Below are 17,355 nucleotides of genomic sequence, written 5' to 3'. Positions count from 1 at the left end.
TGTTTGTGTATTCAGCATGGAAAGAAAGGAATGAAAACACACTAAGGTTTCCAGTATTACAGACTTTAGACATAGTAAGACAAAGATATAGCAAAGGTTACTGAAAGGAGCTACTCATAAGATAGATGTAAAATAAACATAATTGACTCCATTCTCAAAAATAACCATCAGACAAGTCTGGAATGTGTATATGGGAAGATATGTAAAAAAATATATTTTTAAGCATTATTTATAATAAAATATTTGAAAAATCTTAAATATTATTTAATAAGGTAAGAGATAAATATTTTGTTTTATGTAAAGAAATGTATACCAAGCAGGAAGAAAAATGAGTAGACTAGAGCTCATATACCAAAATGGATTAATCTCTCAAATATAATCCTATTATTGTTGTTATCATTATTGTTATACCTAACATACGCTATTTGTGATTTATATTATCTACATCATTTAAAGGCATCATTCCAGTTTCTATTTTTGAAATAAATTTAAAAAGTTAATTTGCATCTACCATTAGATGATATTTCAGAATCCAAGATATCTACTTATACTTATAATTAAAGGTCTTTTAAAAGGAAATGAAAAATATACAATTATTGTATATTACATTTGAAGGCAGAAATTTGATAAATCCACTTTTAACAGCCAGATAATTTAGGTGGTCATGTTAATGTATATGGTTCTCTGGGTACTTTATTGAAAACCATTTCATAGTTATATTTTAGAAATTGATTACTATATTTTAGTAAATTGATTACTATATGTAAAATACATACATATATACATATATAATTACATATAATTTGGTATTGCTTTGAAAATGTGAACGTAGTCCTGTGTTTACCTAAGAACACATGTGTGGTAGGCAGATTTCTTAGATAATCCTCAGGATTTCTGCTCCCAGTATAATCCCTGAGGTTCTGCATATGATATAGGCTATTACTCTGTTGATTAAATTATATTTCATGGCTTTAAAAAATGAGATTATCTAGGTAGTCCTGATTTATTGCATGAGTTTTTACAATCTGTGTGCAGAAATCAAAGACAGAGGAATTCAGAGATTCAGTGCATTGGGAAGATTCACTGTGCTATAGCTCACTGAGCAATAGCTCGCTTGAAGATGGACAAGGTCAATGTAAAGGATACAGGTGGCCTTTGAAAAAAGACAGCCACCTCTAGGAAGTGACAGCCAGCAAGAACACAGGAACTTCTCTGATGCAACTGCAAAGACCAAACAAACAAACAGACAAACAAACAAACATAAAATGCAAAAGGGAGCTCTCACCATTATTCCATCTGTGATGAGCACCCTTTCTGCAGAAAGTAATAATTGCCTTGCTGAGAGAATTAAATTTATGTTCGAGTGCTATTTCTTTGCAGCACCAGGGAACAAGCATTTCCAACACAAACTCTTCCAATAACACAAAAGAAGATGGAAGTGGCTTTTTGTCAAGAGTCTTCACATGAGAATTCAGTTCAGTCAACACTCTGATTCCAGTCTTATACAATCCTAATCAGAGAATCAAGCCATAATATGGCTTCAATCTAATAAATGATAGTCTTTTTATACTGCTAAATTTGTGTAAATTTGTTACATAGCAATACAAAACTTTTGCAATATGGATCAAGGTGAAGGCTTTGATGTCAAAATTGTCAGTAGTATTATGACAATTATGTATAAGAACAAGAAAATGTTAATAAGGACAAAAAATTCAGCAGGCTTTGTATCACTTGAAAGTGTGCTGAAAATATGTTTCCAATATACATCTATTAACACCCTTAGAAAAGGGGTTAGTTTCTACCCTTCTATCATCCTTGCCAACTTCAAAGAACAGATCATTGGCATTCTATTTTTAAAATGTGGTCCCATCAATATGAGATTTTGAAAAAATGACTTGATAAAATCTAGATGTATCATTAATCATAGCGTACAGACTCAAGGAAAAGGGACCATTGTCCTTGGCTTTCCATGATTATGTCCCTTATCAAAGGGAAAGAAATATGTGGGGCCAAGAGGACAGGACATGCCTAACTAGATCCCATGACATATCTTTCTAGATCATGCTTCAGCCACTTAAGGGCCCTGAATTTCCTGACCAAATTAACACAAGCACAACCTGGTCTTTGGATATTCCCTCCCAAGTATGGGCCTGGAACTGGGGTACACAACAGACCTAGTGGTTTGTTAAGACTGTTGTATAAAGGATGTGGATGGAGCTTTGATGTATTGCTTGGAAACAGTGATGGAAAAAATCTATTTTTTCTATGTAGAAATCCAATCATTTTAAACATTAGAAATTTTCCCAGTCCTTCCAGGACATTATAAAGCATATTAATAAAGGTAGGAATATACAAAATATTTTACTTACCAGATTATATGACAGATTTATTGCAAAAATTGCTGAAATTCTTCCCCATATACACACCATATACAGTATGACCTTGTAGTTCTTCTCAGTGATAGCTGTTCTCATATTCCCACCCCTTGAATATGGGCTAACTAGTGACTTGCAGGACAAGTGATCATTTGCTATTTCCAAACCTGGGCTTCAACAATTCTTTAGTACCTCTGCTCATTTTTATACTTCTACTCCCAGCTTGTGAGTAGTCCAAACTATTTTGCTGAGGGGTGAGAGACCACATTGAACAAAGGGAATTTCATGAAAGTTGTGGTTATTGTAGACCAATCATTCCCTAACAGCCCAGCAGCTCACTGCAGCTGCATGCATGAACCTAGGCAAGGTCAGCTAAATATAGCACAGCTCAGCAGAGACACAGAGCTAAAGAATTGGTTAAAATTTACTCACGAAAATCAAAGCTTCTATTTGTGTTTTAAAGATTTCTTTTGTGTGAGGAAACTATAGAAGTCTCTAATATTCATATAAGATCAGCGATTCTAGTAAGTATATTTTGGAAGCAAATGTATAAATATTAAGACCCTGCTTTGTTTTGGTATTGTCTTTTTTTCTTCTTAATATTAATAGTTATGACTAAGATTGATGGAGCAACTAGCCTGTGCCAATCATCATATGCATTATAAACATATAAACTCTCACACTTTAAAAATGATTTAAGTGGTTTTTTTAGTTCTGCCATATAAAAGAAGACCATGTAGGCAAGTAAGTATGAGAGAGTCAATCAAATGTAGAAATCTGAATCAATCCAAATGAGCTTCGGATTTTGATTTCTTTGCACCATATCTCACTAAATCAGTTGACTTTTTTTTCAAATACATCATTACATTTCTTTTTGAGGACACTGCGACAACTATATTTTACTCATCTCACACCTCATCCTGGTATACTCAACTAGGTAAATAAATTTGGGAGAAAAGAAATATGTCATATTCACCAGAACACTGAACTAACAGAAATTTATCAGTCTCTTATAGTGTCCTTCAAATGGAAGTTACATTTGACAATGTTGTCTGTGACATTCTTTGAGGCTTCTTTGTGTAAGAGTCAATTTCATTTTATATATGTCAACATCCATGTATTGAAAGGCTCTTATGTGCTGACATGTGGTAGGCCCTATGAAGGCAAAAATAGATGAGACAATAATTTTTCTTTCTTAAACTCTAGGTGGGTGGGAATTTGTCTTGAACATTTGAGCAAAAATAAATTTGAGAGAATCAAGAAAGTGTGGCCCCTAGAAATCTTGCATATTTCTTTGTTTTGAACATACAGGTCTCAGAGAAAGATTAAATGTTTAAGACAGCAGTGAAAACACTCATAACAGTTTTGAGAGACTCAAAGAAATAATCATTTGTCTTTAAGTGCATGTAATACCTAAGAGAGGATGACCTAAATATTAGGAAAAGCAATAGAAAAAATTCAACTCATTATTTATGAAAAATTGGGAGATTGAAATTCCTTAAGAGGTACCTCCTATAGATTTACTATTAAAGGCTTTTTCACTCTACCCTGATAAAAGGTACATGCTATCCACAGCTTTCATTAAAATTTTAAACTCCAAATTTAAAATAAAGTTGATGTAGTATCAGTAACAGTAATTATTGGTAGGAGCCATTTTTAAGTGCATTTATTGATAAATTTCTTGAGATCATAGGGTTTAAAAATCTGAGAAATTTGAGGTTTAATAGTGGGCATAATGCTTCTTCTCCAAATTCATTAGTTTTGTTCCTTATGTCACTTATTCTGCTTTATAACAGCAAAAAGAAAAAGAAAAAATTGAAAAAGCTAAGCATTAACCTTAAGAATATATTATGGGGCAGTAGAATGAGAAGGTGACCAGTTAAAGCTTCACAGATGACCAGTTAAAGCTTCACAGACAAAAATATTTTAGTTTCAGAATCTGCTTCTAAAACTCACAGACAGTGAATATGTAAAAAATATCTATTTGAGACTAAATTATTCATTTATAAAAGTGTAGCTCTAGTTTGTTGGGAGAATAATTAAATAATACTAATATTTGTATATTTACTAAGTGATAAGTGAATGTCAGCTTTTGAAAATAGAAAAGGGATTATAAATTAAATAAACACATCAGTGAAAAATGCTTCTTACCACATTCTAGCTGCAGACCAACTCGAGAAGGGTACCACTTTGGACCTATTCAATGAAAAATAACATTTAATTGTCAGAAAAATTGTAACCATGGCTTATAAAACTAACTGTTTCCATGGGAAGACAATTTAGTTCTAGGAAGTAAATAAAACGGGTTATCTAGTGTCAGAAATAGAAATAGTGGTTACCTTTTGTAGGGTGCTGACCAGCAATGACGGATAGTGACTGAGAGAAAGGATAAGGAAAGCTTTAAAAGTGGTAAGTTTCTGCTTTTTGATTTTGGGACTTGTTACATAGGTGTGTTCAGGTTTTGGACATGCATCAGGTAGTATGACGTATGACTTGTACACTTCAGTCTATGTAAGCTTTTTATCAATAAAAAGCTTGAACATATTTTATTTAAAATTGGGAACTTTAATCTCATTTAAAATTCATCTAATATTTGCACCTGAAATTGGGTTATTTTCTCTATCAAGAGTCAATACTAAGATGTCTATCAGAATTATATGTATCATTGACTTTTAATATTATGAGTTTATTGGTCATAGCAGAAGCATCACTTGAAATTTTCTCTTTGTACTACCATTAGGAGTAAAGAGAGCACTAAATAAATCTCTGTAGAAAAATCAAATCATCTTTATTATACACTGCCATAATGAAGAGTTGATTCACAATTATCAGAATATAACTTTATCTTAAAATAAATTCTATACCATCGTTTTAAAGTCTCCATTAAAAGTTTACTTCTTAACTTCGAGATTAAACTTTAAATAGATTTACCACACATATAATAAATGTTTAAAAGAGTATTTTCAAAGGAATTTTCCACAATTATCTTCTTTTTTTTCAATACGTTCATGGGAGAAAGCAGAGATGACTCAGGACTAGAAAGGCATGAGAGTACTTCATGGAAATGAGAAACCATGGACAGAGCCTCTATTAATAGGTAATATATTACTAGTTGAAAAAGAGGAAGGTCGGATGAAAAATATATGTGGGTAATTTTAAGAATATATTGTATGTTTTATCTTCTAAAGTCTATTATGTGTGGCTATTGTAAATGCATACACTGAAGTAAATTTAACTATCTAGAAAATATGTTATTTTCCTGAAACTAGTAAATCAAAACATAAAACATAGCTGAGAGATGCTATTTAGAGATAATTAGCTCCGTGACTTTCTATAGCCAAGTAATTTTATTTGGTTAAAAATTATATTGCTTTGATTACAACTTTTCAATGCATTTACAATAATAGTAAGTAAATACCCCAAATATAGCCATGATATTAAAAGTCAAATTAATATACTCAATTATTAGTACTTTTTAAATAACAAATATTAGAAAGATTGAATATAGTACAATAAATGTTGAAAGTCCACAGAATGATACATAAAATTCTTATTCTATTTTATAAGGGAAAACTGAGGGTTCTACTATACTATTTTACTGTACTATTGAGGAAAGAGAAAAAGGAAAAACTAAAAATGAGGAAAAAAAACAGAGAAACATCTATCATGGCTTAAAGTAACCAAAATATGTTTATATGCTACCTAAAATAATAAAGTCATAATGTGCTGCTTAGCAACACCTGATTATGCATTGAATGCAACAATGTTAGAAGAACTGTGAAGTGTCTGGAAGTCTTAACAGATTTACAGAAATAAAACCTGCCAGTTTATTTTCTGAAATATGAACACTAAAATGAATTGAATGTTGTCTCTTGTAATTCTAAGACCTTACAAAGCTCCTGTTTGGAACTGAACATTAGCAACCTCTTAAGGATACTTAATGATTGACAGGATATATATGGTCATTGCACATGTGGAAATTTAATTCAATATTGATCAAAAGTTCAAATGTTGATAGCCTGTAGGGTGGTGTTAACATTATAATGGGAGTAAAATATATCTCAAGTAAAAAAGATGTTCATTAATGTTAAACTTTAATTAATCAGCTGAGTGTGGTGGTTCACACCTGTAATCACAACACTTTGGGAGGCCAAGACAGGAAGAATACTTGACCCTTGGAGTTCAAGACCAGCCTGGGCAATATAATGAGACTCTGTCTCTACCACAAATAAAAGTTTAATTAATCACAAAACTTTATCCCATAGAAAGAAATAACAAAGGTGAATATCACTGAATTCATATTAGACTATAGCTGATCCTCCCCACAAATAAAGTGATTAATGGGAGAAAACATTCTAGTTGTCAAGAAAAACAGAATTATATTTGTTATTAACTAAATTTGAAGCATGCAGTCAATACAATAAGAATGGCAATTCTATTCTAAACAAATACCACATCCTAAAGATGAACATAATTTATTTCTGGCAATACAGACACTGCATATAACTATTATTCTTAGATAAAATATAACTTTTATGCATAGAGATCACAAGACAGAAAAGGAAATCCCAATTATAGGAAATAATCAAGAACCTGAGAAATAATTCAGTAAGTTTTGGGGTTTACACAATTTCTTTGGTTTTCTTGCACATTGGGAATCTATATAAAGCCCTAGGCCAGTGCTAGTGTTGGTATTGATTCCTATGCACAGATAAACATCTTTAATTAAAAGAGAGAACTAGAAAGAAATTCACCTCCAGTACAGGTAAAATATGTCAATCTCTGCCTGTTCAAAAATAGAAAATATATATCCCCTGAGAATCTGTAAACAGCCACTGGTGCCATATTAGGTTTTGATGCTTAAGTATGTATTATAATATTAGTGTCAGGTTTTTGGAATACTCTCATTAAAACTTTAGTAGTGTTCCACTAATGGTGGTCTCAAGCTGTAATACTTCTCGGACATCTGGCCCTAGAAAAAATAACCCACTGGAGGACTATGCATTCAGTTTAGGTAACATAGCTTAAAACCCTCAAGTAGGTAAACTTACAATTTAAGTTTTAAAAATCATATAAAAACTAATCCACCATCAGATAGTGTCCAGGGACATGATAAATAATGAGATTAACTCAAGAGAACATCATAAATATGGAATCTCATAGAAAGTCACCTAAATCACTTAAAGATGATTGGAAGATTTAAGATAAAGAATCAAAAATATTAGAAAAACATGGTACTGCAAAAACCTGCAGGATTTTTTGAGAAAAGATCAAATAAAATGTATTGAAATAAAACCTTTTGCACCTTATGATTAAAATGTAATGGAATGATAGTGTGTTCATGCAGAACAAACAGAAGAATTAGTCAATGAAAGGATGAGCCTGAAGAACCTACTCAGAAAGCAGAAAGATAAAGGGATTAAGAAAATATGAAAGATAGATTAAAAGAAATAGGGACCAAAATTAAATGATATAACATGTTCACAGGCATCCACAATAATAAGCAAAAAAAGTCCATTAATTGCAATGACAAACTACATATTCCATCTCATCCATCCCTCCTGCTGAGAACAACTGAAAAAGTATGAGAAAATATTTTATCAAAATATCCACAGAGTGGTTAAGAAAAATAAAAAGAATTAGGGAACCAAGATCTGGGAGACAGGAGAAGCTCAGAAAGCTGAGTCCAGCAACTACCCTTAGCCACATTCCCCTAAGGGTATCTGTTTATATTGGAAGAAGGAGCTAAGAGGCGAGGAAGCTGAGCAGGGCTTTTCACACACCTATGAGCCTAATGGGACAAAAATCAAACTTTATGCACAAAGAGAAGACCTGGTAAAAGTTCACAATTTCAGTCGTTCCCCTTAAATAAGGACGAATCAGAAATCAATCAATTCTTAAAGGAAACTAAGCCCAATTTTGAGTCATCTCCATCCCTGTTTGAATTAAAGTGATCTGTAATCTTCAAAGTCCAGCCTTACTGCTGGCAGAGGCAAATGTAAATCTTCTCTGGAAGGAGATCGTTTCTTTATTCAGACCCTATAATTATCTCTAAATTTTTTCATATGTAATACCAGGCCTCAATAAAATAGAACAAAGAATGCTAGAAGACAAGACATGATGAAAAACCAGGGGGAAATTAAAAAGGTATTATAGAGATTCACCAACCATTCAGATAAAGTTTTCATACACAATTAAGAATAACTATGATTGATATAAACATAAAATACAAGACAGAATTATTTGGAAATCTAGAAACTATGGAAAGAAACACAGACATTTTGGAACTGCAAAGTATAGTAAGTGGGTTTATGAGATATCATTTCATGGTAGAGAGAAAAATAGTGAACTGGAAGTTGGAAGAAAATAGCCCAACTAAAGCAAAGAGAGATAAATATGTGGAACGGGAAAGGTGTAAGTTATATACACGATGAGCAATGAAAAAGTACATCATTCTAATATATGTGAAACTGAAGTGTGAGAATAAAAAAGTTAAAGAAAAGTGAAAAAGCTATATATTGAATGATATGATGACTGAGAGTTTTCCAATACTGGCAAAATATATTAAGATAAATATTAAAGAATTACTGTAAATAACTATATAGATATATAAAATAAAATGTATACATACACATATATTGATATATAATTAAAGACATATGATGACAAGATATATATACTGAATATATATGTAATGAAAACCAGATGTAAGTATATAATTGCTAAACCATTTGAAACAATAATAGAAAAATATTTTTAAAAAACAGATTAAAAAACAACAAAAAATGTCATAAATATTACCAACAAATGAATGGCAATTAAACTAATAGAAGAGTTCTAAAGAGCAATATAAGATATTGGCCAAATAGCTTTTAAATAAAACACTATTGAAAGAAAATGTAAAATAAGGACAAGTTTAATTAGACTAACAAGTCTTACTGTCAATAGAACACTTCTTTCCATCATTAGATTAACATCTAAAGGACTAATTTGAGAAAAAGAAATTGATTCCAAGAGAAAGGGATGAGATGATGAAATAAATAAAACAACATGGAGCAAAATTCTGGCATGCATATGGATAATTGTATATAAAAAAGCAGAATATCTTATAATTTGATTATATACAATATGATTATAATACTACTAATAATGTATATGCATATGCAAAAATATATACAACCATAATGTACAAAATGAGAAGTATTCTTTGACTTTAAACCATCCTGTAAATTTAGGAAGAATGTACAAAACAAAATTAAGGAATAAGAAGTATTAATTGGAGAATGGAATGCTAAATAGGAAGTGTCATGGCATGAGAGAATGTCCTGTGTAAATTGCATTGTCACTTTGAATATGTTATTTTATTAGAATTGTTATACTCCTTCTAAACAGTGGAAGCCTACAGACCTAAGAAAAGGGGCAGGCACATGAATTCTTGTCTTTCTTCTTAAGAAATAAACATCAAATATTACCCAAAATTCTTCCTTGATGTGCTAAAGATATTGGCTGCTGATTGAATATAGTTAAATTAGCTGGGTTTATTTTGTTAAAAAAGATTCATTTAGTACAATACTTCACTGGGATTAAATGGACCATTTTATTATCTGTAAACCATTTCTTTGCAGTCCTGTAAATGCTACCTACATAATTAAGTGATCAAGCCAGAATGAAACCAAGGATGCCAGTGAGACATTTAATGGTTTAGTATGAGATGTATGATAGTGTTTATCTATCTGAAAAATGAGAAAACTGTTTCCGCTCTCATTCTCAACAACTAAAAGTGTCTAACACTGAAACCAGCACCAATCAATGTCTATATTTTGCTGACCTTGAAAAACAATGCAACTGCTAAAGAGTTTACTTTTACAAAGATAGAGTGCACTAACACAATATAATCAGCAACTGCAAAAAAAGTTTCTATAGGAAAACAAAGACATGCTTCTAGAAATGGAAAATTTTAAAGCTGCACAAAATCTCTGAATTATACAATAAAAAATAGGATGAAGGAAGGATGCATAAAGCAACAAGCTGGTTGCCTGTGATATGAAGCACAAAGCAAGAATTATGTGGGGCAGGAAGACAGATTGCAACCAAACTATTTATTTATGCTCACTGGTTAAAATTTGTAACCAGTTTGCTTACTGAATGACCCACCATCATCTAAGGAAGAAGCAAGATTGGTCATCATACCTATGTCCCCATTTACATTACATACTATCCGCTGTGCAAGTCTCCCAGAGGATCCTTTAACTCAGTGACAGTCCTCCCAATTTTACTTTGCAGAAACACTAATCAGACCTGATTGTCCACCTCTTCATACCTTCTCAGATTTTCCAATATACTTTAAGGCAGGGGTCTCCAACCCCTGGACCACAGACCAGTCCTGGTCCATAGCCTATTACGAACCTGGCTGCACAGCACATGGTGAGTGGTGGGCATGTGAGCAAAGCCTCATCGGTGTTTACAGCCATTCCCCATTACTCACATTACCATCTGAGCTCTGGCTCCCGTCAGATAAGTGGCAGCATTAGATTCTCATAGCAGCACCTACCCTATTGTGAACTGCGCATGTGAGGAATCTATGTTGAATGCTCCTTATAAGAATCAAATGCCTAATGGTCATTATCTCCCATCACCCCAAGAGGAGACTGTCTAGTTTTAGGAAAACAAGCTCAGGGCTGCCACTAATTCTACATTTTGGTGAGCTGCATAATTATTTCATTATATATTACAATGTCATAATGATAGAAATAAAGTACAGAATAAATGTAATGTGCTTGAATCACCATGAAACCACTCACTACCACCCCCAGTGTGTGGAGAAATTGCCTTCCATGAAACTGGTCCCTGGTGCCAAAAAGGTTGGGGACTGCTGCTTTAGGGCACTCATGATCTGTCTTCTAAATCATCAAATTCCACTCCAAAGATTCCTTCATTGTCCTGCTATGATATAAAACTTTTCTTCCTCTTCTTCAACTAGTATTTATATTTCATAATAAATTCACATGATTATATGTCAGAAAGAGTAGTAGGAGTCCTTTTTCTTATTAAATGTGGCTTCAGAAACATTTGTTTTCTTGATTTGCGTATGTTGAACCAGCCTTGCATCCCAGGGATGAAGCCCACTTGATCATGGTGGATAAGGTTTTTGATGTGCTGCTGGATTCGGTTAGCCAGTATTTTACTGAGGATTTTTGCATCGATGTTCATCAGGGATATTGGTCTAAAATTCTCTTTTTTGTTGTTGTGTCTCTGCCAGGCTTTGGTATCAGGATGACGCCGGCCTCATAAAATGAGTTAGGGAGGATTCTCTCTTTTTCTATTGATTGGAATAGTTTCAGAAGGAATTGTACCAGCTCCTCTTTGTACCTCTGGTAGAATTCAGCTGTGAATCCATCTGGTCCTGGACTTTTTTTGGTTGGTAAGCTATTAATTATTGCCTCAATTTCAGAGCCTGTTATTGGTCTATTCAGAGATTCAACTTCTTCCTGATTTAGTCTTGGGAGGGTGTATGTGTCCAGGAATTTATCCATTTCTTCTAGCTTTTCTAATTTATTTGTGTAGAAGTGTTTATAGTATTCTCTGATGGTAGTTTGTATTTCTGTGGGATCGGTGGTGATTTCCCCTTTATCATTTTTTTATTGCATCTATTTGAATCTTCTCTCTTTTCTTCTTTATTAGTCTTGCTAGTGGTCTATCAATTTTGTTGATCTTTTCAAAAAAACAGCTCCTGGATCCATTGATTTTTTGAAGGGTTTTTTGTGTCTCTATCTCCTTCAGTTCTGCTCTAATCTTAGTTATTCCTTGCCTTCTGCTAGCTTTTGAATGTGTTTACTCTTGCTTCTCTAGTTCTTTCAATTGTGATGTTAGGGTGTCAATTTTAGATCTTTCCTGCTTTCTCTTGTGGGCATTTAGTGCCATAAATTTCCCTCTACACACTGTTTTAAATGTGTCCCAGAGATTCTGGTATATTGTGTCTTTGTTCTCATTGGTTTCAAAGAACATCTTTATTTCTGCCTTCATTTTATTATGTACCCAGTAGTCATTCAGGAGCAGGTTGTTCAGTTTCCATATAGTTGAGCGGTTTTGAGTGAGTTTCTTAATCCTGAGTTCTAGTGTGATTGCACTGTGGTCTGAGAGACAGTTTGTTACAATTTCTGTTATTTTACATTTGCTGAGGAGAGCTTTACTTCCAACTATGTGGTCAGTTCTGGAATAGGTGTGGTGTGGTGCTAAGAAGAATGTATATTCTGTTGTTTTGGGGTGGAGAGTTCTGTAGATGTCTATTAGGTCCACTTGGTGCAGAGCTGAATACAATTCCTGGATATCCTTGTTAATTTTCTGTCTGATTGATCTGTCTAATGTTGACAGTGGGGTGTTAAAGTCTCCCATATGCAAATCAATCAACGTAATCCAGCATATAAATACAATCAAAGACAAAAACCACATGATTATCTCAATAGATGCAGAAAAGGCCTTTGACAAAATTCAGCAGCCCTTCATGCTAAAAACTCTCAATAAATTAGGTATTGTTGGGACGTATCTCAAAATAATAAGAGCTATTTATGACAAACCCACAGCCAATATCATACTAAATGGGCAAAAACTGGAAGCATTCCCTTTGAAAACTGGCACAAAACAGGGATGCCCTCTCTCACCACTTCTATTCAACATAGTGTTGGAAGTTCTGGCTAGGGCAATCAGGCAGGAGAAAGAAATAAAGGGTATTCAATTAGGAAAAGAGGAAGTCAAACTGTCCCTGTTTGCAGATGACAGGATTGTATATCTAGAAAACCACATCGTCTCAGCCCTAAATCTCCTTAAGCTGATAAGCAACTTCAGCAAAGTCTCAGGATACAAAATCAATGTGCAAAAATCACAAGCATTCTCATACACCAATAACAGACAAACAGAGAGCCAAATCATGAGTGAACTCCCATTCACAATTGCTTCAAAGAGAATAAAATACCTAGGAATCCAACTTACAAGGAACGTGAAGGACCTCTTCAAGGAGAACTACAAACCATTGCTCAACGAAATAAAAGAGGAGAGGACACAAACAAATGGAAGAACATTCCATGCTCATGTATAGGAAGAATCCATATCGTGAAAATGGCCATACTGCCCAAGGTAATTTATAGATTCAATGCCATCCCCATTAAGCTACAAAAGACTTTCTTCACAGAATTGGAAAAAACTACCTTAAAGTTCATATGGAGCCAAAAAAAGAACCCACATTGCCAAGACAATACTAACCCAAAAGAACAAAGCTGGATGCATCACGCTACCTGACTTCAAACTATACTACAAGGCTACAGTAACCAAAACAGCATGGTACTGGTACCAAAACAGAGATATAGACCAATGGAACATAACAGAGTCCTCAGAACTAATACCACACATCTACAACTATCTGATCTTTGACAAACCTGAGAAAAACAAGAAATAGGGAAAGGATTCCCTATTTAACAAATGGTGCCGGGAAAACTGGCTAGCCATATGTAGAAAGCTGAAACTGGATCCCTTCCTTACACCTTATGCAAAAATTAATTCAAGATGGATTAAAGACTTAAATGTTAGACCTAAAACCATAAAATCCTAGAAGAAAACCTAGGGAATACCATTCAGGACATAGGCATGGGCAAAGACTTCATGTCTAAAACGCCAAAGGCAATGGCAACAAAAGCCAAAATTGACAAATGGGATCTCATTAAACTAAAGATCTTCTGCACAGCAAAAGAAACTACCATCAGAGTGAACAGGCAGCCTACAGAATGGGAGAAAATTTTTGCAATCTGCTCATCTGACAAAGGGCTTATATGCAGAATCTACAAAGAACTCAAACAAATTTATAATAAAAAAAAAACAACCCCATCAAAAAGTGGGCAAAGGATATGAACAGACACTTCTCAAAAGAAGACATTTATGCATTCAACAGACACATGAAAAATGCTCATCATCACTGGCCATCAGAGAAATGCAAATCAAAAGCACAATGAAATATCATCTCACACCAGTTAGAATGGCAATCATTAAAAAGTCAGGAAACAACAGGTGCTGGAGAGGATGTGGAGAAATAGGAACATTTTTATACTGTTAGTGGGAGTGTAAACTAGTTCCACCATTGTGGAAGTCAGTGTGGCGATTCCTCAAGGATTTAGAACTAGAAATACCATTTGACCCAGCCATCCCATTACTGGGTATATACCCAAAGGAATATAAATCATGCTGCTATAAAGACACATGCACATGTATGTTTATTGCGGCACTAGTCACAATAGCAGAGACTTGGAACCAACCCAAATGTCCAACAATGATAGACTGGATTAAGAAAACGTGGCACATATACACCATGGAAAGATGCAGCCATAAAAAATGATGAGTTCATGTCCTTTGTAGGGACATGGATGAAGCTGGAAACCATCATTCTCAGCAAACTATCACAACGACAAAAAACCAAACACCACATGTTCTCACTCATAGGTGGGAATTGAACAATAAGAACACTTGGACACAGGAAGGGGAACATCACACACTGGGGCCTGTTGTGGAGTGGGGGGGGGGCGGAGGGATAGCATTAGTAGAGATACCTAATGTAAACGACATAAATGATGAGTTAATTGGTGCAGCACACCAACATAGCACATGTATACATATGTAACAAACCTGCATGTTGTGCACATGTACCCTAGAACTTAAAGTATAATAAAAATATATATATATATAAAGAAAAATATTTGTTTTCCATTTTTCTTGTGGAAGTCATATCACTAGACTTTACTATCTAATATTATTTCTTCTAATTGCTATCTCTAATGTTCTTTCCACCTAAATCACTGATCATTTTAGCACAGAACATCCTCTCCTCCACTATTTACTTATCAATGTTGATGATTTTAACATCACTTTAATTTTCTGCCATTTAGGTCCTTGATCTACTCAAATCTGAAGGTTCTCTGCTCTGCAACTCTTTCCCAGCATCTTATACTAAGAAATGCACTACCCCCAAACTAGAGATTTCAAATATCTTCTTATAATCACCATCTCTTCTTTCTGCTTATTTACACTAATAATTCTCTCTAAAATATTCCTTGATTTTCCAAGAATTATTCTACTATTTTCACGATCATAAGTTCCTCATTTCTCCTAAATTTCATGCTATTCTGTACTAAATTCTAGGATCCATAACAAATCACAACCTGAGGAACGGACCTACTTTACTTTGCCGTCTTCTCTCTTGGTCTCACTATGAGCAACTGTAAACCTCGTTTTACTCAACTACTTGACTTTCTGAGTTACTGAATTACTCTATACAGAGAGAATTTTCCTGATACTGATGGCAGCATCAAGTCGTCTGTAGAAGCTGTTGCCATCATGCCAGCTGCAGTAGGGAGGTGAGGCCAGGACTGCATGCTCCATGGAGCTGGCAGAAGCCAGGAAAAAGCAGGAGTCTCACCCCTTATCAGTAGGGGCAGGAGTTCCCTGGGTTCTGCTGCAGCCATCCAAACTGTTGCTGCAGACCCCAGCCTCTCACTCCATGGAGCAGGCATGATAATCACCCTACCAAACACAGCTGCAGCCACCCAAATCATGGCTGCAGGCCGAGGAATCCCTGCACTGTCAGAGGTCTGGGGAGGCCCTGCTGCCTTCACAGGCTTGAAAGTGTCTGCTCCAGCTGTCTGGCTTCTTTCTACTGTCAGTGCCCACTCCAATTTCAGAGCAAAGTTGGGACCAAGCCCGGGCACTGTGACAGCCCGACCAGGTTTGTGCACACTTGGAGCAGTGCTGACACACCAGCCCCCTGCTGCCTGCTGCTTTAGCCCCCTCTGGACTTTGGGCACTGACAAGCAAGGGAGGAAAGCCACAGGGGTACTAAGGGCAGCTTGGCACTGGCATGTAGATGCCCCCTGGCATGAACAGCCTGGGCACCATAAACAGCAGTAGGAAGCAGACAGGCTCCTGGGCAGAGGGTCCAGTTCCTGGTGAGGCCCCATCTTCAGGCCGTGAAGTGCCTGAAGGATGGGGACCCAGCTGCCAGTCTCACAGACTGGAGTGTGAACTTCTGGTATCTTTTCTGGGCCCTCCCTTGGCTGCCTGTGGACCAATCAGAGTACACTTCCTTCCATCTGAGGCCCATAAAAGCCCCAGGCTCAGGCAGAGCTGAGGAGAAGCGGGAACTACCAGCTGCAGAGAGGAACAACCCACTCCAGGGCCTCCTGTTTGCTGAGAGCTTGGAAGACAGCAGGATGACCTGCTTGCAGTGGAGAACAACCCATTGCAGGACCTCCTCTCTGCTGAGAGCTGCAGAGATGATGGGACAACCTGTCCATGGAGAGGAGCTTCCCACTCTAGGGTCTCCTCTCTGCTAAGAGCTGAACACTTGTTGGGAGACCCTGGTGGCAGAAAGGAGCTTCTCCCTATAGGTTTTCTCTGAGCTGTTCTATTGCTCAGTAAAGCTCCTCTTCATCGTGCCCACCCTCCACTTGTCTTCATACCTCATTCTTGCTGTTTACAGGACAAGAACTCAGGATCCACCAAACAGCAAGGCTAAAAGAGCTATAACAAAAATGGAGCTGAAGGCCAGGCAAGGTGGCTGACACCTGTAATCTCAGCACTTTGGGAGGTTGGGGTGTCTGGATCACCTGAGATCAGGATTTGAGACCAGCCTAACCAACATGGCAAAAACCCATCTCTACTAAAAATACAAAAATTAGCTGGGGGTGGTGGCACATGCCTGTAATCTCAGCTACTTGGGAGGCTGAGGCAGGAGAATCATTTGAACCTGGGAGGCGGAGGTGAGGTTTCAGTGAGCTGAGATCACACCATTGCACTCCAGCCTGAGCGACAAGAGTAAAACTCCATCTTAAAAAAAAAAAAAAAAAAAAAGTAGGGCTAAAACATGCCCCTTGCTTGCCACGTTGCAGGTAAAGAGAAGGAGAGAAAAGCTGCAGCCCTTCAGGGAGCCCAGACCTGGGAGCTT

At 35.7% G+C, this 17,355-nt stretch overlaps 1 protein-coding gene across 2 annotated transcripts in view; it reads right to left on the bottom strand.

Annotated features, from left to right (window-relative positions):
- TECRL (trans-2,3-enoyl-CoA reductase like) overlaps nucleotides 1-17,355 on the bottom strand; it is a 134,941-nt gene that overhangs the window by 46,928 nt on the left and 70,658 nt on the right. For both annotated transcript variants that reach the window (XM_054485753.2, XM_063663644.1), the window contains exon 3: nucleotides 4,527-4,571. In XM_054485753.2, the coding sequence (XP_054341728.1) occupies nucleotides 4,527-4,571 (45 nt within the window). The remainder of the gene's footprint in view (nucleotides 1-4,526; nucleotides 4,572-17,355) is intronic.

Source organism: Pongo pygmaeus, chromosome 3 (assembly GCF_028885625.2).
Source record: "Pongo pygmaeus isolate AG05252 chromosome 3, NHGRI_mPonPyg2-v2.0_pri, whole genome shotgun sequence".
Lineage (NCBI taxonomy): Eukaryota > Metazoa > Chordata > Mammalia > Primates > Hominidae > Pongo > Pongo pygmaeus.
The sequence above is the reverse complement of the archived record's forward strand: the minus strand, read 5'-3'. Positions and strand labels throughout refer to the sequence as shown.